This window comes from Chiloscyllium plagiosum, chromosome 12 (assembly GCF_004010195.1).
Source record: "Chiloscyllium plagiosum isolate BGI_BamShark_2017 chromosome 12, ASM401019v2, whole genome shotgun sequence".
NCBI classification, from domain to species: Eukaryota; Metazoa; Chordata; class Chondrichthyes; order Orectolobiformes; family Hemiscylliidae; genus Chiloscyllium; species Chiloscyllium plagiosum.
This window is the reverse complement of record NC_057721.1, coordinates 54,483,604-54,507,836: the sequence shown is the minus strand read 5'-3', so window position 1 is coordinate 54,507,836 and position 24,233 is coordinate 54,483,604. Positions and strand designations below refer to the sequence as shown.

The following is a 24,233-nucleotide window of genomic DNA, read 5'->3' as shown; positions in this document are numbered from 1 at the left end:
TTGGATAGTCTGGGAGTGTTTTCCTCAACAGAAGATGTTAAAGGGTGCCTTAACTGAGTTGAACATTATAATGAAGGGCTTGAAGGGACATGAGGAAATAATGTTTCTCGCCCAGAGGATTGCATGTGTCTGAAATCACAACTGTTAGATGGATGAGGTAGAAACCCCCAACTCATTTAAAGAAACTGAATCTGCACCTGGAGACCTGTAACCAGCAAGTGATAGTCCAGGTGTTGGAAAGTGGGATTAGAATGGGTGTGGTTTTTGAGTGGCACAGATACAATAGTCAGTGTGTTCTCTCTGTCTTTGCTTTAATTCTTCTACAGCTCCATGGTGTCAATCAAGCAGGCAATTTTGTCCTGAAAACACCAAACTTTTTACATATTATTGGAGCTACACTGATCCCAGCAAGTGGGGTATATCTCAATAAACTCTTAACTTAAACCATGTAAGTGGCTGAAAGTCATTGGAAATAAGTTACTTAATACAGCATGTGAAACCTCTACCTTTTTAAGTACAATAATTTTGAGAGGACAACATAAACATCACTTGCAATTCTTGACCTCAATGAGATGTTGAGGCTTCTTCATTGATGATTTCCCAGCCAAAAGGAAATTGAATGAGCAGTTAATGGAAAGTTTGGGGGTGGCACAGTGGCTCAGTTCATAGCACTGCTGCCTCACAGTGCCAGGGACCCAGATTCGATTGCAGCCTTGGGCAACTGTCTGTATGGAGTTTGCACATTCTCCCCGTGTCTGTGTGAGTTTCCTCCAGGTGCTCCGGTTTCCTCTTACATTCCAAAGATGTGCAGGTCAGTTGAATTGGCCATTCTAAATTGCCCATGGTGTTAGGTGCATTAGTTAGAAGAAAATGGGTCTGGGTGGATTACTCTTTGGAGGGTCGGTGTGGACTTGTTGGGCTGAAGGGCCTGTTTCCACACTGTAGGGAATCTAATTTAATCAAAAAGAAATTTGCAGAGTTACAGGAATGGAGTGTTAAATGGAGCTGACTGGATTGCTGCATTGAGAGTCAACACAGATCTGACAGAACGAGGTTGAATGGCCTCTTTCTTTACCATAACAATTCAATCATTAATTAACAACGTTGCTTGGTAGGCAAAAGGAGAGATGGTGGTGATACAAACACATTTGGTCACAGAGAAGGACCTACCCCATGCAGGTCATTCATTTACTAGAGTCTGAGATGTTTGGCCATTTTGATATTTTTGGATTTAGATAGTTAAACAGAAACCAGGTGTCCCATTGAGGAGAATCGGTTCCTTCTTAAAATAAAAGTGAAGTTGTCCATGTATTTCACAGAACTGACCAAGGAGATGCAGCAACAGTAACTGCAGCTACAGTTAGAAGAACAAATTATTTCTGGAACAAAGGACCAGCTCATTACTGGGAAAAAAACCCCAAAAGTGTCTGCTTCTTACGTCTCTAATAAAAAGCAAGTCAAGCTTCAAAACCTTCTACAGCCAGTACTGCGATCACAGAATCTCTGACCTCAGGTTTATGGAGTTATGAAGACATCTTTAATGACACAGGGAAGAGGCTGTTAGCTTCCACACACATTCTTGACCACTGAGGCTTCAGGCAATGTGGACGCTGCCACATTTCCAGAATACAGTTGTAAGCAATACATCCTTATGATCATTTCCTGGAAAAATCAGCTTGAGTCCGACATATTTAAAATTTCAATTGTCAGAAATGGCCCATGAACTGTTAGTACAACAATTGCAAGGAGCCAATTAAAAGCCATCCAGAGAAATAGAGACAGATTGATTTATGTCAATGTCCAATATGGAGAAATAGTCTGCATGAAAGCTGATGGAGATTGCAAGGGAAACTCATCAGCGCATTCTGGAAACACTAATGGACTTTTTTTCAGCCAATATCTACATCTACAGGATTAAGATAATGAGATTCTGGAGATGCAGAACACAATGTCAAAGCTGAAAGTTGAGCATCAGAATGAACTTGAACACCCCTCAAAAGAATTGGCACATAATCCACACCTCAGTGAAACAACTGAACTAAAAGACCAGCTGGTAGCAGTGAAAGCAGTAACATCACCACCAAACCTTGCAAGCTGAAAATGAGAAGCTGACTGATGTATAAATAAGCTGCTGGAAAAGTTCAGCAGGTCAGGCAGCATCTAAGGAGCAGGAGAATTGATGTTTTGGGCATGAGCCCTTCTTCAGGAATTCTCATGTCCGAAACGTCGATTCTCCTGTTACCTGGATGCTGCCTGACCTGCTGCGCTTTTCCAGCAACACATTTTCAGCTCTGATCTCCAGCATCTGCATCTCCTGATGTATAAATAACCCCACTCAGACTATTAATGATCCCAGTCATGTAACACAACAGAGAGATATATTGCTTGAGGAAAATGTGTCTGAGATGCAAAAATATTCAGAATGCTAAGAACACAATGAATGATTAGCTGAAGAAATCCACCAGCTATGTTAATGAATGATGACTTCTTTCGAAAGAAAACCTGGAGACAGAAAAAAATCCTCATTCTCTAGTAAATGACAGAGATCTATGTTTTATAAGGTAATGCTTCTGCAGGAGATAGTAGAGTGGTAGAGTCATACAGCATAGAAACAGTACCCTTCAGTCCAACTCGTCCATGCCGACCACCTTGCCAAACCAAAGTAGTCCCATTTGTCTATATTTGGCCCATATCCCTCCAAACATTTCCAATTCATGTACTTAGCCAAATGGCTTTTAAATGTTGTAATTGTACCTGTATCCAACACTTCTTCCGGGAAACCATTCCACACACAAACCACCTCTTTATAAAAATGTTGCCCCTTGTATCTTTTTAAATCTTTCTCCTCTCACCTTCAGAATATGCCCTTAGTCTTGAAATCCTCCACTCTAGGGAAAAGACCCTTGCGATTCACTTGGTCTATGCCCCTCATGATTTTATAAATCTCAATAAGGTCACCCCTCAACCTCCGACACTCCAATTAAAAAGTCACAGAATATTAAGCCGATCTTAATAACTCAAAACCTTCCATTCCTGGCAACATCCTGGTAAATCTTTTCTGAACCATCTCCAATTTCACACTATCCTTTCTATTATAGGATGACCAGAACTGCACACAATACTCCTGAAGAGGCCTCACCAATGGCCTGTACAACCTCAACACGATGTCCCACCCCTATACTCAAAGCTCTGAGCAATGAAGGCTAAATGCTTACTTAACCACCCTGTTATGAAAATTTCAAGAATTACATACCTGAACCAGTTAGGTCTCTGTTCTACAGCGCTACCCCGGGCCCAACCGTTAATTGTGTAAGTCCTGCCCTTGTTTAACAAAATGCAATATTGGACATGATCATTGCCTGGCCCTTGTATGGTATGAATGCTACTTGCCATTTGTCAGCCCAGGCCTCGATATTATCTAGGTCTTACTGCATATGGAGTATCTGTATCTGAAGAGTTGTGAATGAACATTGTGCAATTATCAGTGAACATCCCCACTTTTGACCTCATGATGGAGGGAAGGACATTGTTGAAAGAGCTGAAGATGGCTATGCCGAGCAAACTGCCCCAGAGGAACTCCTGAAAAGATGTCCTGGAGCTGAGATGATTGACCTCCAACGTTATCTTTTATCCTCAGTATGACTACAACCTGCAGGGAGGTTTCCCTCCTGAGTGTCAGTCAGTAAGTTAGGATGAAGTGCTGTTTGATAGGACAGTTGATAACACCTTCCTTCACATTGATAATCAAGGACAGATTGATCCAGCAATAACTTTCCAGCTTCAATTTGTCCTGCTTTGTATGTACAGGAATACCTGGACAATTTTACACATTATCAACTCATTGTCGCTTCACTGGAACAGCTTTACTAGGGCTGTGGCACACACTGGAGCACAAGGCTTTAGTACAATGCCAGAATGTTGCCTAGTCCCATCATCTTTGTAGTATCCAGTGCCTTCAACTGGTTCTTGATATCACATGGAGTGAATCAAATTGGCTAAAAACTGGTATCTGTGATGCTGGGCACTCCCAGAGGAGGCCAAGGTGGATACACTCAGCATTTCTGGGTTAAGAACTTTGTCAATGTTTCAACCTTATCTGCTACACTGATGGACTGGATTCCTCCATCATTGAGCATGGCGATTATTTTGGAGCTTGCTCATCGAGTGAGTTGTTTATTTGTCCACCACCATTCAGAGCAGGCTTTCAGCAGATTGCTGAGCTAAGATCAGATCTGTTGATTGTGGAAGCACTTATCTTTATCTATCACTTTCTGTTTATGCTGGTTGACGTGCAAGTACTCCTGTGTTTTTGCTTCATTGTACCTCATTTTGCAAGACGCTGTTACTGCTCCTGGCATGCCCTTTTTGGTCTTCAATGAACCCAGGATTGAACCTTCAGCCTGATGGTAATGACCGAGTAGAGGAATATGACAGACATATGGGTGCAGACTGTGATTGAGTTCAATTCTGCTGCTATCTAGTACTCACGACTGCTCATGAATATCCAATCTTGAGTTGCTAGGTCTGATCAACATCTACCCATTTAGCATGTGGTAGTGCCACACAACACCATGGAGAGTATCTTAAATGGGAAGATGGGATTTCATCTCCACAAGGACTGTGTCCTGGTCTCTCCTCCAAGTACTCACATGGGCAGGGGCATCGACAGTGAGCCGATTGGTGAGGATGAGGTCAAGTTTGTCCTTCCATTTTGTCAATTTTTTTCACCATTTGCCCAGATGTTATGTCCTTCAGGGCATGACCAATAAGGTCATCAGTGCTTCTGCCAAGTCACTTTTGGTGATGGACATTGAGGTCTCACTATAAACTGAATCATATCACAAGCTTGGGTTGATAGTGGAAAGTAACATTCGTAACAATCATGTACCAGGCAATGAGCATCTCCATAAAGAGACAATTACATTACCTCCCCTTGACATTCAAAGGCACAAATATTGCCTTCACTTTTAACATTTTGGACATTACCATTGACCAGCAATTGTACTGCACTAAACAAACAAATACTGTTCCTACAATGCTTCAGTGAGCAATTCACTTCCTGACTCCCCAAAACCTGTTCACCATCTACAAGGCATGAATCATGAGTCATGAACGCTCCACACTCTCCATCTAACTCCAGAAACACTCACGAACCTCCACCTACCACAAAGCACCATGCTTGCTTGCCACCTAATGCAGCCCCTTCAACATTCCCACTCTCTACCACTGGCCATAATGCACTGCAGTAACTTACTAACACTTTTTGATACCCCTTCCAAACCCACAACCTCTATCCCGTGGTAGAAAAAAAGAGAGCAAACGCATGGTAAAGCCATTAGTTGCACATTCCTCCCCAACTTCCACATGTACAATCATGACTAGGAACTAAAATGTTGTTCACTTATTGTCACTGGGTCAAATACCTGAAACTCCCTTCATAATAGCATCATGTGTGTCCCTTCACCAAATGGACCTGGGCAGTGCAAGCAGACAGCTCACTAGCACCCTCTTGAGAGCAAGTGGAAAAGGGAAGTAATTGCTGTCCTATTTAGCAGCATCCAAAAGTCAGGAATGAATAAAAAAGATCCCGTCCAGAATTGTCACAATTTTCATGCTGACATCCTTCTATACAAATCCTTCCCTGTCTCATCTCTGTAACTTCCTCCAGTCCTGTTATCCTCCAAAAGCACACTTTTCCCAAATCTGGTCTTTTACATCTCCCTAAAGTGCCTTGTGCCTGTGTCTTCAGCTGTCAGACCAGAAGCTCTCGAATTCTTTCCCATCTACCTTGCTGTCTTACTAGAGAGGTGACATCAGAAACTGACTTTGAAGTTATCTCACACCCTCTCTTGGGTAAATCTTCAATACATTCTCAGATGGCTGATAAGTCTGATGCATGATTTACTCTATGATCTGTGGTGTTTGAAGGGTTGAGTAGTTGAGTTACTCAAAGGGTGCTATGGATTCCGTCCACTGCCTTGACTTTGGCCTCAACATTCTCTGATCGAAATCTGTCCAATCACTCATTGCTTCCCTGAAAGCCTGTTCTCCATTCTGAGTGTAAGTGAGCTTCCCTTCACATCATGCTTCAATAGTATCTCTGAGGCAACTCCTCTACTCTCCTGGGAATCTCTTGCCATGATGTTCAGAGAAAAGCAGTTGCTCAGGAACTTGGTGTCAGGTTTGTGAATGAAATGACACACCCAGTGAAGCTGGTTCTGGGTGATGACTGCTGTTTACACTGGGAATGTTGGTTAGGGGCAAAAGGCTGGCAACTCATTTACAGAATTTAGTGGAGTCAGTGGTAACTGTAAAATTCAAACTGTTACTATTAGTTTGAGAAATAACAGAACAAAACATATTCTTAGGCTATCTCCTGTCTACATTCACTTGTTACATTAATATATTTACATCTACAGTCGCATCAACCTCAAGCAGCCCATATTACCCAGTGGCACAGGATACATAATGGTAGAGCCTTCACCTCGACCAGGTAAGTTAATTATACATTTATAAATGTGGAATTGTAAATTTGGTATATCAGAGGAAGTATGAATTGTCATAGATAGCTCCTCCCATTGATTGTCTCGGGGAGCAGCAAGCCAATTGTCAACAATCTACAATCATGTCGCATAAACACAGCTGAATCCTTCCAGAAATAATAATGTCTCTTACATTATACAATAGAGTTAACTAGTTAGCTGTAATTAACCTGAAGCTAATATGACCTGTTATCATCTGTTTTCACCACGTCTTGTTTCTCAAATTCAGGCCTTTTTGCTGAAAACTTATTATGGTTACCCCTTCATCATTTAATAATAGTAAGCATCATAGACTAACATTAAAAGAAAGATTGGTGCCAGATTTACAAGGATGTTGCCAGGGTTGGAGCATTAGAGCTATAGAGAGAGGCTGAACAGGCTGGGGCTGTTTTTCCTGGACCGTCGGAGGCTGAGGGGTGACCTTATAGAGGTTTACAAAATTTTGAGCGGCATAGATAGGGTAAATAGGCAAAGTCTTTTCCCTGGGGTGGGGGAGTCCAGAACTAGAGGGCATAGGTTTAGAGTGAGAGAGGAAAGATATAAAACAGACATAAGGGGCAATGTTTTCACACAGAGGGTGGTACGTGCATGGAATGAGCTGCCAGAGGAAGTCGTGGAGGCTGGTACAATTGCAACATTTAAGAGTCATTTGGATGGGTATATGAATAGGAAGGGTTTGGAGGGATATGGGCTGGGTGCTGGCAGGTGGGACTAGATTGGGTTGGGATATCTGGTCGGCTTGGATGGGTTGGACCGAAGGGTCTGTTTCAATGCTGTACATCTCTATGACTCTATGACTTACTCTCATCACTTAAAAAGTAGTGGCAAGCTGCACAGAGAGTACTGCCCCATACAACCTGGTGTTTGGGGTACAGATTCTGGTCTTCAAATATGAATAAATTGATGATAATTAATGTCTGTTAATATCATTGTTGACAGCCCAATATTCTTTATTAATATTCTAGTTGTGATCTGATCAAGTGTGCTCAACAAACTAGCTGTTGGGAAACCCAACATGGTTCCTTCTGCGTTCAGCTCACTGCCTCCTCTGAACAATCTGAATCTTGTGCATGGTCAAACTGCAGAGCAGGGCATGGTTACGTGCATCAGCCACACGTACCCTTCCATGGACATTGGTACCTGACATTCAGGGAGCCATCACTACCTTCCTGGCATCTTATTAATGCAGGTGAAATTGAGGACTGGAGATACTGGAGAGCAGATTTGAGAGTGTTCTGCTGGAAAAGCACAGTGCTGAGTTGGAGGCTTGAGACTGGGATAATGTGGGGGGAGGGGAAACGAGGAAGCTGTTGAAATCCACATTTATCCCGTGTGGTTGCAGTGTCCCAAGGCGGAATATGAGGCGTTCTTCCTCCAGGCGTCAGTTGGGAACGGTTTTGTGGTGGAGGAAGCCCAGGATCTGCATGTCCTTGATGGAGTGGGAGGGGTAGTTGAAATGTTCAGCCACGGGGCGGTAGGGTTGGTGGGTGCACTTATTGATGCGCTAGCAACCTGCCTAGGTGGGTACACAAGCAACTAAGAATATACAGCTGCACCCAGATATTGGTCAGGGAGAGGCACCCAGTCCACAACATGGATCAGGCTGCCCATCACGGCTGCTCTCTTACTCTGTCAGCATGCATTCACCTGCCTTTCAGCATGCCCACATCATGCATGCTTTACCTTGGTCTGCCAATGCCTTGTAGTGGCAATTGGCACAGACTCATCATCAGGCTGGTGGTCATACTGTGTAACAGTCCTCACTCAGGGGCATGTGCATCTTGTTGTATATTAGTGCCACATCTTTCTACCACCTACACCACATGGCAGCAGAGATCGTGCCAAACACACTGCATCTGCAGCAAGCAAGAGGGCATGTCTGGAAGTTAGGGCAATCTCAGTCAGGAGGGGGGAGTCCTACTATAGTTTTTAATGGATTCTCATTTTGCATGGTTCTATGAAATGTTTTTCACTGTTCATTTACAGTCAGACATTTCAGTTTGTTTATCTTGAGAACAGTATCAGGCAGTAGGAGTATACTCTCGGGAAATCAGGAGGGCAAAAAGGGGACATGAGATAGCTTTGACAAGTAAGGTGAAGGAAAAGACAAAGGAATTTGACAAATACTTAAGGATGAAAGAGTAACTAGGGAGAGAATAGGACTCCTTAAAGATCAGCAAAGCCATCTATGTGTAGAACCGCAAGAGATGAGTGAGATACTAAACAACTATTTTGCATCAGTGTTTACCGTGGTGAAGGATATGGAAGCTGGAGAACTTGGGAAAATAAATAGTGAAAGCTTGAAAAGGGTTTTTGTTACAGAGGAGGAGTTACTGGACATCTTAAAATGCATAAAGGTGGATTAATCCCTGGCACATGATCAGGTGTACCCCAGAACTTTATGGGAACTGGGGAAATGATTGCTGGGCATCTTGCCGAGATATTTGTATCATCAATAGCCACAGGTAAGGTGCCAGAGGACTGGAGTTTGGCTAATGTGGTGCCATTATTTAAGAAAGGTGGTAAAGAAAAACTAGAACTGTAGGCTGATGAGCCTGATGTCAGTGGTGGGTAGATTGTTGGAGGGGATTCTGACCAGCAGGATTTACATGTATTTGGAAAGGCAAGGACTGATTTAGGATAGTCAATATGGCTTTGTCTGTGGGAAATTGTGTCTCACTAACTTGATTCCATTTTTTTTTGAAGAAGTGACAAAAAAGAATGATGAAGCCAGAGTGGTGGACCTTGTCTATTTGGCCTTCAGTAAAGTGTTTGACAAGGTTCTGCACGGTAATCTGGTTTGCAAAGTAAAATCACGTGGAATACAGGGAGAGCTACACATTTTGATACAAAATTGGTTCGAAGGTAGGAGTGTTATGGACCAGACCAGGTCCCCCTCAAAACATTTTACAAAGGTAGCCTAATTACCTTTTCCAGAATAGTAACACCCCATAAACACATCCAATGGCAAAAAAAAAAACACAGGTTTTCACTTGCAGTTCTCCCATCCAGGAGGAAAAAAACATCGAAAAAATTCAGAGAGAGTAGCAGCCAAGAGATATTCACTGAAACTCCCAACTCTTTTGAGACCCCAATAGCTTCTGCTTAAACCTAAACAAAGCAATCCAGAAATCCTGATCTGTGTGAGTTGGCCATACCCCTTCAGCCTGTTTGAAAAAAACCCAAGGCCTCCCACATTGTTTATTCTAGTGGCTCTGGTAAACTGCTAGATGCCTCTGTCTTCCAACCTCTCCACAAAAAGAAACAGGATTAAATAACTTCTTAAAGTCAGAACATCATGACAAGGAGACAGAGGGTGATGGTGGAGGGTTTCTTTTTGGAATGTGATCAATGGTGTGCCACAAGAATTGATAACTGGATCTACTGCTTTTTGTACATTTTACATAAATGATTTGGATGTGAATATAGGAGGTATAGTTAGTAAGTTAGCTAGTGAGGATAGGAATAAGAGGATAGAGCAGATGAATGCATGGCTGAGGAGCTGGTGTGTGGGAGAAGGATTCACATTTTTGGATCATTGGAATCTCTTTTGGGGTAGAAGTGACCTGTACAAGAAGAATGGATTGCTCCTAAATTAGAAGGGAACTAATATACTGGCAGGGAAATTTGCTCAAACTGCTTGGGAGGATTTAAACTAGTAAGGTGGGGGGCGCGGGGCCCAGGGAGATAGTGAGGAAAGAGATCTATCTGAGACGGGTACAGCAGAGAACAGAAGTGAGTCAAACAGTCAGGGCAGCAGGGACAAGGTAGGACTAATAAATTAAACTGAATTTATTTCAATGCAAGGGGCCTAACAGGGAAGGCAGATGAACTCAGGGCATGGTTAGGAACATGGGACTGGGATATCATAGCAATTACAGAAACATGGCTCAGGGATGGGCAGGGCTGGCAGCTTCATGTTCCAGGATACAAATGCTACAGGAAGGATAGAAAGCGAGGCAAGAGAGGAGGGGGAATGGCATTTTTGATAAGGGATAGAATTACAACTGTGCTGAGGGAGGATATTCCGGGAAATACATCCAGAGAAGTTATTTGAGTGGAACTGAGAAATAAGAAAGGGATGATCACCTTATTGGGATTGTATTATAGACCCCTTAATAGTCAGAACGAAATTGAGAAACAAACTTGTAAGGAGATCTCAGTTATCTGTAAGAATAATAGGGTAGTTATGGTAAGGGATTTTAGCTTTCCAAACATTGACTGGGACTGCCATAATGTTAAAGGTTAAGATGGAGAGGAATTTCTTAAGTGCATACAAGACAATTTTCTGATTCAGTATGTGGATGTACCCACTAGAGAAGGTGCAAAACTACTCTTGGGAAATAAGGCAGGGCAGGTGACTGGGATGTCAGTGGGGGAGCACTTTGGGGCCAGCGACCATAATTCTATTCGTTTTAAAATAGTGATGGAAAAGGATAGACCAGATCTAAAAGTTGAAGTTCTAAATTTAGGAAAGGCCAATTTTGACTGTATTAGGCAAGAACTCTCGAAAGCTGATTGGAGGCAGATGTTTGCAGGTAAAGGGATGGCTGGAAAATGGGAAGCCTTCAGAAATGAGACAACAAGAATCCAGAGAAAGTATATTCCTGTCAGGATGAAAGGGAAGGCTGGTAGGTATAGGGAATGCTGGATGACTAAAGAAATTGAGGGTTTGGTTAAGAAAAAGAAGGAAGCATATGTCAGGTATAGACAGGATAGATCAAGTGAATCCTTAGAAGAGTATAAAGAAAGTAGGAGGATACTTAAGAGGGAATTCAGGAGGGCAAAACGGGGACATGAGATAGCTTTGGCAAATAGAATTAAGGAGAATCCAAAGTGCATACAAGTCCATCTTAACCTTTACAAATATATGAAGGACAAAAGGGTAACTAGGGAGAGAATAGGGCCCCTCAAAGATCAGCAAGATGGCCTTTGTGTGGAGCCACAGAAAATGGGGGGGATACTAAATGAATATTTTGCATCAGTATTTACTGTGGAAAAGGATATGGAAGATATAGACTGTAGGGAAATAGATGGTGACATCTTGCAAAATATCCAGATTACAGATGAGGAAATGCTGGATATCTTGAAATGGTTAAAGGTAGATAAATCCCTAGGATCTGATCAGGTGTACCCGAGAACTCTGTGGGAAGATAGGGAAGTGATTACTGGAACTATTGCTGAGATATTTGTATCATCGATAGTCACAGGTGAGGTGCCGGGAGACTGAAGGTTGGCAAACGTGGTGTCACTGTTTAAGAAGGGTGGTAAAGACAAGCCAGGGAACTATAGACTGGTGAGCCTGACCTCGGTGGTGGGCAAGTTGTTGGAGGGAATCCTGAGGGGCAGGATGTACATGTATTTAGAAAGGCAAGGAGTGATTCGGGATAGTCAACATGGCTTTCTACGCGGGAAATCATGTCTCACAAACTTGATTGAGTTTTTTGAAGAAGTAACAAAGAAAATTGATGAGGGCAGAGCAGTAGATGTGATCTATATGGACTTCAGTAAGGTGTTCAACAAGATTCCCCTTGGGAGACTAATTACCAAGGTTAGATCTCATGGAATACAGGGAGAACTAGCCATTTGGATACAGAACTGGCTGAAAGATAGAAGACAGAGGGTGGTGGTGGAGGGTTGTTTTTCAGACTGGAGGCCTATGACCAGTGGAGTGCCACAACGATTGGTGCTGGGATCTCTACTTTTTGTCATTTACATAAATGATTTGGATGCGAGCATAAGAGGTACAGTTAGTAAGTTTGCAGATTATACCAAAAATGGAGGAGTAGTGGACAGCGAAGAGGGTTACCTCAGATTACAACAGGATCTTGACCAGATGGGCCAATGGACTGAGAAGCGGCAGATGGAGTTTAATTCAGATAAATGCGAGGGACTGCAGTTTGGGAAAGCAAATCTTAGCAGGACTTATACACTTAATGGTAAGGTCCTAGGGAGTGTTGCTGAACAAAGAGACCTTGGAGTGCAGGTTCATTGCTCCTTGAAAGTGGAGTTGCAGGTAGATAGGATAGTGAAGAAGCTGTTTGGTATGTTTTCCTTTATTGGTCAGGGTATTGAGTACAGGAGTTGAGAGGTCATGCTGCGGCTGTACAGGACATTGGTTAGGCCACGGTTGGAATATTGTGTGCAATTCTGGTCACCTTCCTATCGGAAGAATGTCGTAAAACTTGAAAGGGTTCAGAAAAGATTTACAAGGATGCTGCCAGGGTTGGAAGATTTGAGCTATAGAGAGAGGCTGGGACTGATTTCCCTGGTGCGACAGAGGCTGAGGGGTGACCTTTTTGAGGTTTACAAAATTGAGGGACATGATAGGACAAATAGACAAAGTCTTTTCCCTGGAGTCAGGGAGTCCAGAACTAGAGGGCATAGGTTTAAGGTGAGAGGAGAAAGATATAAAAGAGACCTAAGGGGCAACCTTTTCACGCAGAGGATGGTACAGGTATAGGATTAGATTACTTACAGTGTGGAAACAGGCCCTTCGGCCCAACATGTCCACACCAACCCACCGAAGCGCAACCCACCCAGACCCATTCCCCTACGTTTACCTAAGACTATGGCCAATTCACCTAACCTGCACATTTTTGGACTGTGGGAGGAAACCTGAGCACCCGGAGGAAACCCACGCAGACACAGGTAGAATGTGCAAACTCCACACAGACAGTCGCCCGAGGCGGGAATTGAACCCGGGTCTCTGGCACAGCGAGGTAGCAGTGCTAACCACTGTGCCACCCAATTGGAATAGATTAACTCAAGGTATCTGGTCAGCATGGATGAGTTGGGCCAAAGGTTCTGTTTCATGTTGTACATCTCTATGACACTATAACAGTCCCCAAAGCCAAACAGAAGTCATCAAAACAGGTCTATGAATTAATACTGGTTTAGTGGTGCTGGAAGAGCACAGCAGTACAGGCAGCATCAGAGGAGTAGGAAAATCGACATTTCAGGCAAAAGCCCTTCATCAGGAATAAAAGTAGAGAGCCTGAAGGGTGGAGAGATAAGCTAGAGGAGGGTGGGGGTGGGGAGAAAGTAGCATAGAATACAATAGGTGAGTGGGGGAGGGGATGATGGTGATAGGTCAGGGAGGAGGGTGGAGTGGATGGGTGGAAAAGAAGATAGGCAGATAGGACAAGTCATGGGGACAGTGCTGAGCTGGAAGTTTGGAACTAGGGTGAGGTGGGGAAAGGGGAAATGAGGAAACTGTTGAAGTCCACATTGATGCCCTGGGGTTGAAGTGTTCCAAGGCGGAAGATGAGGCGTTCTTCCTCCAGGCGTCCGGTGGTGAGGGAGCAGCGGTGAAGGAGGCCCAGGACCTCCATGTCCTCGGCAGAGTGGGGAGGAAATGTTGAAATGTTGGGCCACAGGGCAGTGTGGTTGATTGTTGTGGGTGTCCCGAAGATGTTCCCTAAAGCGCTCTGCTAGGAGGCGTCCAGTCTCCCCAATGTAGAGGAGACCGCAACGGGAGCAATGGATACAATAAATGACATTAGTGGATGTGCAGGTAAAACTTTGATGGATGTGGAAGGCTCCTTTAGGGCTTTGGATAGAGGGGAGGGAGGAGGTGTGGGCACAGGTTTTACAGTTCCTGCGGTGGCAGGGAAAGGTGCCAGGATGGCAGGGTGGGTTGTAGGGGGGTGTGGACTTGACCAGGTAGTCACGGAGGGAACGGTCTTTGCGGAAGGTGGAAAGGGGTGGGGAGGGAAATATATCCCTGGTGGTGGGGTCTTTTTGGAGGTGGCGGATGATTTGATTTTACCTATGAATTAATACCCAGAGCCCTCCCAGCTTCCCATCTTGATTCTTTATTTTAAATGTAGTTGATTGATCTCTCTTCTTCTTCCATAGCTCACCTTTTCTCATCAACCTGTTTCAGCTTAATGTAGGTGTACAAGAGTGTATTAGCATGGATACAGGATTTGTTAACTAACGGAAAGCTAAGAGTGGGGATAAATGTTTTTTTTCTGGTTGGAAATCAATGGCTAGTGGTGTGCTTCAGGGACCAGTGTTGGAATCACAGTTGTTTACAATTTACATTGATGATATGGAACAGGGGCCAAGTGGACAAAGTTCACCTAAGATAAGTGGTAGTGCAAAGTGAACAGAGGACACAAAGTATGCAAAGGGATACAGACACGTTAAATGAGTGGATAGGGTCTGCAGAATGAAGTACTATGTTGCTAAATGTGAGGTCATTCATTTTGGTGGAAGAACAACAAAATGGACTGTTATTAAAATGGTGAAAAATTGCAGCAGGCTGCTGTGCAGAGGGACCCAGGTGTCCTTGTGCATGAATCATGAAAAGTAGGTTTGCAGGTGCAGCAGGGAAGAGCCAAATGGAATATTGTCCTTCATTGCTCGAGGGATGGAGTTTAAAAATAAGGAGGTTATGCTGCAGCTGTAAAGGGTGCTGGTGAGACCACACCTGGAGTACTGTGTACAGTTTTGGTCTCCTTACTTGAGAAGGATGCATTGGCACTTGAGAGGGTACACAGGAGGTTCACTGGGTTGATTCTGGAGTTGAGAGAGTTGGCTTATGAGGAGAGATTGAGTCAACTGAGACTAAACTCATTGGAATTTAGAATGAGGGGCATCTGAAAGGAACACAAAATTTTGAAGGGAATAGATAAGGTGGAAGCAGGGAGGTTGTTTCCACTGTGGGCTAAACAAGAACTAGGGGGCATAGCTTGAAAATAAAGGGAAACAGATTTGGGACTGAGTTGAGGTGGAACTTCTTCTCCTAAAGTGCTGTGAATTCATGGAATTCCTTGCCCAGTAAAGCAGTTGAGGCTACCTTATTGACTGTTTTTAAGGCAAAGACAGTTTTTTTTTTAGATTACTTACAGTGTGGAAACAGGTCCTTTGCCCTAAAAAGTCCACACCGACCAGCCAAAGCACACCCACCCAAACCCATTCCCCCACATTTACCTCTGCACCTAACACTATGGGCAATTTAGCATGGCCAATTCACCTAACCTGCACATTTTTGGACTGTGGAAGGAAACCGGAGCAAACCCACACAGACACGAGGAGAATGTGCAAACTCCACACAGTCAGTTGCCTGAGGCGGGAATTGAACCCGGGTCTCTGGTGCTGTGAGGCAGCAGTGCTAACCACTGTGCTACCGTTTTGATCAGTAAAGGGATTAAGGGTTATGGTAAGTGGATGGGCAAGTGGAGCAGAGTCCATGGAAAAACAAATCGACCATGATCTTGTTGAATGGCAGAATAGGGTCAATGGGCGAGCTGGCTTACTCATATTTCTGATGTGCTTATGTTCTTATGATACCTGTACTTAAGTTATGAGGAAAAAGTACATAAATTAGGCATTTTTCCTCTACAATTTAGAAGATTAAGTGGTGGTCTGATTGCAGTCTTCAAGATATTAAGATAAACAACAGGACAGATGAAGCCAACCTATGTACACTGGCTGGGAATTCCAGAAGAAAGAGACGTAGTGTGAGAATTAGGGCAGACCATTCAGGAGAGATGTATGGAAGCAAAAATGGTGGTAGCTGTTTGGAACGCTCTTCCATAAACATCAATCAATGCAGGATCAGAAGTTAATTTTAAAACTGAGATAAAGTTTTGTTATGCATAAGTATTAAGAGATATGTGCTGAAGATGTGTTGCTGGAAGAGCGCAGCAGGTCAGGCAGCATCCAGGGAACAGGAGAATCGACGTTTCGGGCATAAGCCCTTCTTCAGGAATGAGGAAAGTTTGTCCAGCAGGCTAAGATAAAAGGTAGGGAGGAGGGACTTGGGGGAGGGATGTCGGAAATGTGATAGGTGGAAAGAGGTCAAGGTGAGGGTGATAGGTCAGACTGGGGTGGGGGTTGGTTCGTCCGGGTGGCCCAGAGGTGCTCCCTGAATCGCTCCGCAAGTAGGCGGCCTGTCTCCCCAATATAGAGGAGGCCACACCGGCTGCAGCGGATGCAGTAGATGATGTGGGTGGAGGTGCAGGTGAATCTGTGGCGGATATGGAAGTTTCCTTTGGGGCCTTGGAGAGGAGTGAGGGGGGAGGTGTGGGCGCAAGTGTTGCACCTCCTGCGGTTGCAAGGGAAGGTGCCGGGAGTGGTGGTTGGGTCGGTGGGGGGTGTGGATCTGACAAGGGAGTCGCGGAGGGAGTGGTCTCTACGGAAAGCTGATAGGGGAGGGGAGGGAAATATATCCTTGGTGCTGGGTCTGTTTGGAGGTGGCGGAAGTGACGGCGGATGATGGGCTGTACATGGAGATTGGTGGGGTGGTAGGTGGGGGCCAGTGGGGTTCTGTCCTGGTGGCGGTTGGAGGGGCGGGGCTCAAGGGCGGAGGAGCGGGAAGTGGAAGAGAAGTGGTGGAGGGCATCGTAGACCACGTCGGGGGGGAAATTGCGGTCCTTGAAGAAGGAGGCCATCTGGGTTGTACGTTTTTGGAACTGGTCCTCCTGGGAGCAGATGCAGCAGAGACGAAGGAATTGGGAGAATGGGATGGCGTTTTTACAGGGGGCAGGGTGGGAGGAGGTGTAGTCCAGGTAGCTGTGGGAGTCGGTCAGTTTGTAGTAGATGTCCATGTTGATTAAGAGATATGTGCCAAAGTTATGTGGGTCATATTAGGCCACAGAACAGCTATGACCTCTTTGAAGAGTAGAAAGGGCACAAAGGATTAAATGGCCTACTTGTGTTCCCATGTTCCTTTGTAACACTGTCATTGTTCAGAAGGGCCAGAGCAATTAACACCATCTCTGGCTTGGGAAGGGGTGCTGACCACTGTCGAGTGAGGGAGAGGGTGATAAGCATTGCTGCAGCTATTGGCATGACACACCAATGGATTTATAAGAGTTATACACTTCAGCAAGTTTTACACCAGCTGTGAAAAGCTCTTAAAAAGTCTGTGTAGGGTAAGTATAGGGCAAACATCCCAGGTCTGTGTCTCTGGCCAATCACACAGTAATCTCAGCAGAATATAACTTACAATCAGAAGTTTAAACCTGCTGTAAGACTGTAAGGTGTAGGAGCAGAAGTAGGCCATTCTGCTCATTGAGTCTGCTCTTTTATTCAATGAGATCACGACTGATCCGATAATCCTAACCTCCACTTTCCTGCCTTGCCCGAATAACCCTTGATTCCCTGACCAATTAAAATTCTCTTTGTCACAGCCTTTACAATAATTAATGACTCCTTTTTGGGCAATAATTTGACAGATTCACTCTGTTATCACCTCTGTCTTAAATGTGCAGTCCCTAACCCTGGCTACTTCCACAAGGTAAACAAACTCTCTGCATCTGCTCTGGTGAAACCTCCAAAGAATCTAAATCTACAAAGTATGTTTCAATAACGTCATTTCTTACTCTTCTCAACTCCAATGAAAAAAGGCCCAACCATCTCAATTTCTTCCCCAGAGCCTAGACTAACCTAATGAGCCTCTTCTAGACTGCCGCCAATGCCACTATTTTAATTTCCTTTTTTAAGGAAAGATACTGTTTACACTATCCCAGGTGTGGTCTAATGAAAGCTTTAAATAGTTGGTACAAGACCTTTTTTTATACTTTGATTTTTATACGTCATTGCCTCTTGATATAATAGCCAACTTTCCATAGGCCTTTCTTATCACCGGCTGAAATTATAAGCTAGCTTTTTATGATTTGTGCATGAAGACCCCCAAATCCCTGCAGTAAAATAATATTCAGCTTCTCTGTTTCCTGCCAAAATGTAAAGCCACATTATATTTGTGTCTACTCACTTAACGTATCTATATCTGTTTGCAAACACTTTGGTGTTATTTTCACCAGTTGCCTTCCTATGTTTGTCATTTGTAAAACTGACTGCATTCACTTCCCTCATCAAGATCATTAAGGTGGACTGGAAATATTTGTGGCCCCAGCACTGATCCCCAGTGGTTAAAGATTCCCATCCTGAAAAATTCCTTTTTGTCCCAAGATTATAAAGTTGATGACAGCATCAAATTGAATGAAAAAAAAACAAGGTAGAAATGAGTGATGATAAGCCAGGGGATTAGGCAAGTTTTAAGAAAAAAGAACGATTTTTTGCAAGACCAACACTTTTTTGGCCACTTAGATCGATGATGCAGTGCTAATGTCTTCCCACCTGGAGAAATGGTGCCTTATTCCCTGAATTCCTTTTCAACCAAGGTTTACCCATGGGCTTGCATGTGATGCAGCAGTTTCACAAATACGATATTGCTCCATGGTAGAGGATGAAGGAACAGAATAGCTGGCTTCATTGTCTGCCAGTTACAGAAGTGAGAAGTCAGACACACAATCGAATGGATTTTCCACTGGACAGAGGGTCAGTATTCCAGCGTAGTAGATTGGAATTGCACATTGTAGTGATTAGCCAGGTGGATCTCATTGACTATGCGATTCTTGATTGGCTCTGGTTAAGAACCTGGGCAAGGGCTGAAGAAGGGCTTATGTCCGAAATGTCGATTCTCCTGCTCCTTCGATGCTGCCTGATCTGCTGCGCTTTTCCAGCAACACATTTTCAGCTCTGATCTCCAGCAGCTGCAGTCCTCACTTTCTCCTGGTTAAGAACCCCAATCAGGGAGCTGTAGCTGACAGAGATAAACAGCAAGTTCAGGGAGTCTCCTCATTCTCGGGAATGGCTATGAGCTGGCTAGTCACAGCATAGATACCATGAACATGTAAATAAAGGATGGCTTGATGACATGTTCCTGGCTTCCATGCAGGTATTTCAGTGGTGACAAGGGAACACAGTATTTTGTTGTGGTCTGTTCGCCGAGCTGGAAGTTTTTGTTGCAAACGTTTCGTCCCCTGGCTAGGTGACATCATCAGTGCTTGGGAGCCTCCTGTGAAGCGCTTCTTTGATGTTTCCTCCGGTGTTTTAGTGGTCTGTCCCTGCCACTTCTGGTTGTCAGTTTCAGCTGTCCGCTGTCGTGGTTGGTATATTGGGTCCAGGTCGATGTGTTTGTTGATGGAGTTTGTGGACGTATGCCATGCCTTTAGGAATTCCCTGGCTGTTCTCTGTCTGGTTTGCCCTATGATAGTAGTGTTGTCCCAGTCGAATTCATGTTGTTTGTTGTCTGCATGTGTGGCTACTAAGGATAGCTGGTCGTGTCGTTTCGTGGCTAGTTGATGTTCATGTATGCGGATTGTTAGCTGTCTTCCTGTTTGTCCTATATAGTGTTTTGTGCAGTCCTTGCATGGGATTTTGTACACTACATTAGTTTTGCTCATGTTGGGTATCGGGTCCTTCGTTCTTCCAGCTCGGCGAACAGAACCACAACAACGAGCACCCGAGCTACAAATCTTCGCACAAACTTTGAACACAGTATGTGCCTGAAGGAAATTTGCTCACAACAGTCATCTTGATTTGGGATAATCATTTCTGGCCTTTATTTGGGAAGCTTGACTCATTCGATCCCACTGTTGAAGACTAGGCCCAGTATGTGGAAAGAATGCAATATCTTTTCTGAGAAAATGACATTGGGGCAGATGAAAAGCAATGAGTAATCCTTCTGACTGCTTGTGGACCCACAGCGATTTTGGTTTATTAGGAGCTTAACTTTCCCTGAGGCACCAGACACTAAAACCTTTCAAGAATTGACCAAGTTACTTAAGGAATATTATGACCCAAACCACCACTAATTCTGGGATGCTATAGATTTTATTTGGCAGTTTGAGAACTAGGGAATCCAGATTGGGATTTTTGACGAGGTGAATTCGAGTAGCAGAGGTGTGTGGTTTCAGGCTAACCCTGAATGAGATATTGAGAGATCATTCAGAATGTGGGATTAATGATGTAACCATGCAAAATTGCCAATCAGCTGAAGCCCAACTGGACGTCAAACATGCACTCAATGGACTTTGTCATTAGAAAATGTAGCAAGAGGATCATGGGAGCTATAGGGCATGTCAATGGTAGTGGGCACCCTCACTTGTCCGAATGAGCTTGGGGAACACCACGTGAGTGTAGGCAATCACAGAGCATCATGCAAGGCATATCCTGAGCAGAGGGACTGAGGGTCAGCCTACAGCAAAACCCCACAACAACAATGAACTGAGATTGGACAATAACACGTGAAACTTTGCTAGGCCTCATGGAGAGTAGCCTTTCATGAGACCTGATGAAATTGACATTTAACTGGAAAAGCTAAGTTTCAGGTCATAAATCATGTGGATGCTTTTAATGTTTTAGTCTAGCTAGAAAGATTACCATTCACCTCAAAATACATTTCTCCTAAGAGGCCAATGATCCCCCACCATCCATTTCGGTCAGTGCTGATCATGAAAATCCCCTCAAGTAATCTATACTTGGAGAACATGAATATGGGACATCAGCAGGTCACCAAAGTTACTGCCAACTATCCATCTGTAGCTCAGGAACAGGCCAAAACTGCAAAATAAATAGCTTGTAATTGCAGTAAAGTACTTCACTGAATCTTTGGAATCCACTGGTGTTCTCTTCCTATGCAAATGTGCTTTCATGCATCAAGAACACAGAAAACACTTATGGCTGTAAAGACATTTGGGTTACTCAAAACTGGTGCAGAAGTGCGTGTATTCCAGGGTTATGGACTGAACACACAAACAACACAGATATCCCAGAAAGAATTCATATTCTGTATATTCTATGGCAAGGATAACAGGGACAATGTCCAGGGTGTACTCACTACTGCCAGTGAAAAGAATTTGTACTAGAATCCCTATGGTGTAGAAACAGGCCCTTTGGTCCAACAAGTCCACACCGACCCTCAGAGTGTCCCACCCAAACCCCTTCCCCTACCCTATTACTCTACATTTACCCCTGACTAATCCACCTAACCTACACATCCCTGAACGCTATGGACAATTTAGCACGGCCAATTCACTTAATCTTCACATCTTTGGGTTGTGGGAGGAAACCCACGCAGACACAGGGAGAATGTGCAAACTCCACACAGATAGTCACCCAAGGGTGGAATCAAACCTGGGTTCCTGGTGCTGTGGGGCAGCAGTGCAAACCACTGAGCCACCAGGAATGACGTTTTACTTTCACATTTTATTTGCTCTTTTCTTTTATGGAGAAAGTTAAACAGTCTAATATAGTACCATACATACAGGAGGCTGTATTGAATGGAACAGGATTACATTCTCTAAATGTATCCTGTATAGTGGCACCACCATCAGCCAACTGAGCCAAGTATCTCAGTAGAGAACAAGGATTAACAGTGGGGCATCTTTCTCATGGCAGTTCAGTGACAACAAGTAGTGTATTTACCCACTGACACAGCCTTGTTCAGAATATTACTCAGAGTAGTATTCTCTCTGCTTTTGTACTTCCAGTAGCAACAGCTGATGGTCCTCCTGGGATCACCGTTATCATGGAATCTGTGACTAACTGGATGAAAATATATTGATATTTGAAGGTGCAGTGCATCACGATTTTCCTGTCTTTTTCCCTTCATTTTCAGCTCCGGGTCTTGGAAAATGTGTCCGGGGACAGCCCATTGTTTCACCATCTGGTTTTTATTATAAGGACCAGTGGATGTCATCGACCTGCAATATTTACCACTTTGACACTCCTGCAAAAATGACAAACTGTCTTCGTCGAAAAAAAGTTTATCTGTTTGGAGATTCCACTATGCGTCAGTGGTTTGAATATTTAACTCAATCCATTCCAGGTTAGGTGATTATTATGTCTGTCTGTTTGTTTCTCTAGTTTTGTACGAATTTGAAAATCTGTCTGCCCCACCTCATGTGCAATTGTCCACCTGTTAGCCTATCTCTCTCTCTCTCTCTCTATCTGTTGACCTGTCTATCTCTCTATCATCTTGTCTGTAACATCGATAATATATCAGAGGCATATATGACACTTGAAATTTGTCAATTGGACTTTTTAATTTGTTAAAACTATTCTCTGTCTTCCATGACCTGCTGACTCACTGCAGATCCCATGTGACTTAATCTTCTGGACAAGACCGACCATCATCAAACATCTTCATCACTTCTCCAAAGTAGTCAATACCCACACAGACACAGGGAGAATTTGTGCAACCAGACATTCCCCGCACAAAGCCATACCGACTATTCCTAATGAGTCCATTCCTTTCCAAATGCGGCTAAGTTCTCTCATTAAGAATCTTTTTCAATAATTGCTAGACAACAGATGTAAAGCCCAACTGGCCCATAATTTCCTGGATTGCCTCTATTGCCCTTAAAAAACAAAGACTCTTCTCTTTTTAATATGAGTTAGAGTCCATTGATCCTAATGTTAGTTCTTACCTTATGCTGGTTTTCAAGAACATTCCAGATCTTTATCTGGATCTTTCAGATCATTTATAACATTGGATCAGTTAATTCTGAAAAGCTGCTTGTTTTCAGACTTCTCTTGGGATTATGTATCACTCAATGTGTAAATGGTTGTTTATATCTTCATAATTCAGTAAAGGTACCTTTGGATGCTCAGGCAAATGTTAGGTGTTTGCTTTTCACTTCTCTGTGATTGATTGATTGTTTTTCCTTTTTATTTTATTGAAGTTGAATGCTGTTCAGTGTAAGGCTATTCTTTGTTACTTTTTTTTATTTTCTCTGTTTACTTTTCCACTCCTGTTTCCCTTCATTTTTCTTGCTGGCGCCACATGACTGGCCATGTCTCCATTAGGTGTGTTGTTTCAGGAATTCCAGCTCTAAGTTTAACATTGCAAGTTTGTACTTACAGGTTTCTGACTCTCTAGCATTTAGAATCAGAGTCATATATAGCATGGAAACAGATCCTGCAGTCAAATCCGTCCATGCTGACCAGGTATCCCAACCCAATCTAGTCCCACCTGCCAGGACCCGGCCCGTATCCCTCCAAACCCTTCCTATTCATATACCCATCCAAATACCTCTTAAATGTTGCAATTGTACCAGCCTCCACCACATCCTCTGGCAGCTCATTCCATACACGTATCACCCTCTGCGTGAAAAAGTTGCCCCTTAGGTCTCTTTTATGTCTTTCCCCTCTCACTCTAAACTTATGCCTTCTAGTTCTGGACTCCCCCACCCCAGGGAAAAGACTTTGCCTATTTACCCTATCCATGCCCCTCATAATTTTGTAAATCTCTATGAGGTCACCCCTCAGCCTCCGATGCTCCAGGGAAAACAGCCCCAGCCTGTTCAGCTTCTCCCTATAGCTCAAATCCTCCAACCCTGGTATCATTCTTGTAAATCTTTTCTGAACCCTTTGCATGTTTCACAACATCTTTCCGATAGGAAGGAGACCAGAACTGCATGCAATATTCCAACAGTGGCCTAACCAATGTCTTGTACAGCCGCAACGTGACCTTCCAAATCTTTCTTTTTCATTTCACACTAATTTGAAGAAATAAATTTGTCTGGACAAAAAAAACATTCTTACTGTAGTGAATTGTGTTATAAGCAGTATTGATTTTTGAAAATTTTGCATCAATTCTGTCAGGAGTATTTGACTTCCTTTTTGAACACAACAACTGGAGGCATTTTGGTTTTTTTCACAAACAGAAAGACAGGACTTCGAGCTCAAAAGGCTTTATTCAGAAAGAAATTAATTCTGTCTTCTGTTTGGTCAGTGTCCATAAAGAGTTCTGTAAGGCTGTTGGAAGTTCAAGAGGCTGATGCTGTTGACTTATTGTCTGGATCCTTTATGTTCAAGGTTGCTTTCTAGTTGATCTTCAATTAGATTTCCAAATATTTACCACTGAGATCTTAAACTCTTTATTTACAA

General features: G+C 43.6%; 1 protein-coding gene across 2 annotated transcripts in view; it reads left to right on the top strand.

Annotated features, from left to right (window-relative positions):
- The window catches only part of LOC122555271 (NXPE family member 3-like), a 69,325-nt gene that overhangs the window by 31,298 nt on the left and 13,794 nt on the right, over positions 1-24,233 (top strand). For both annotated transcript variants that reach the window (XM_043701096.1, XM_043701095.1), the window contains 2 exons: positions 6,420-6,493; positions 21,961-22,170. In XM_043701096.1, coding sequence (XP_043557031.1) covers positions 6,420-6,493; positions 21,961-22,170 — 284 coding nt within the window. The remainder of the gene's footprint in view (positions 1-6,419; positions 6,494-21,960; positions 22,171-24,233) is intronic.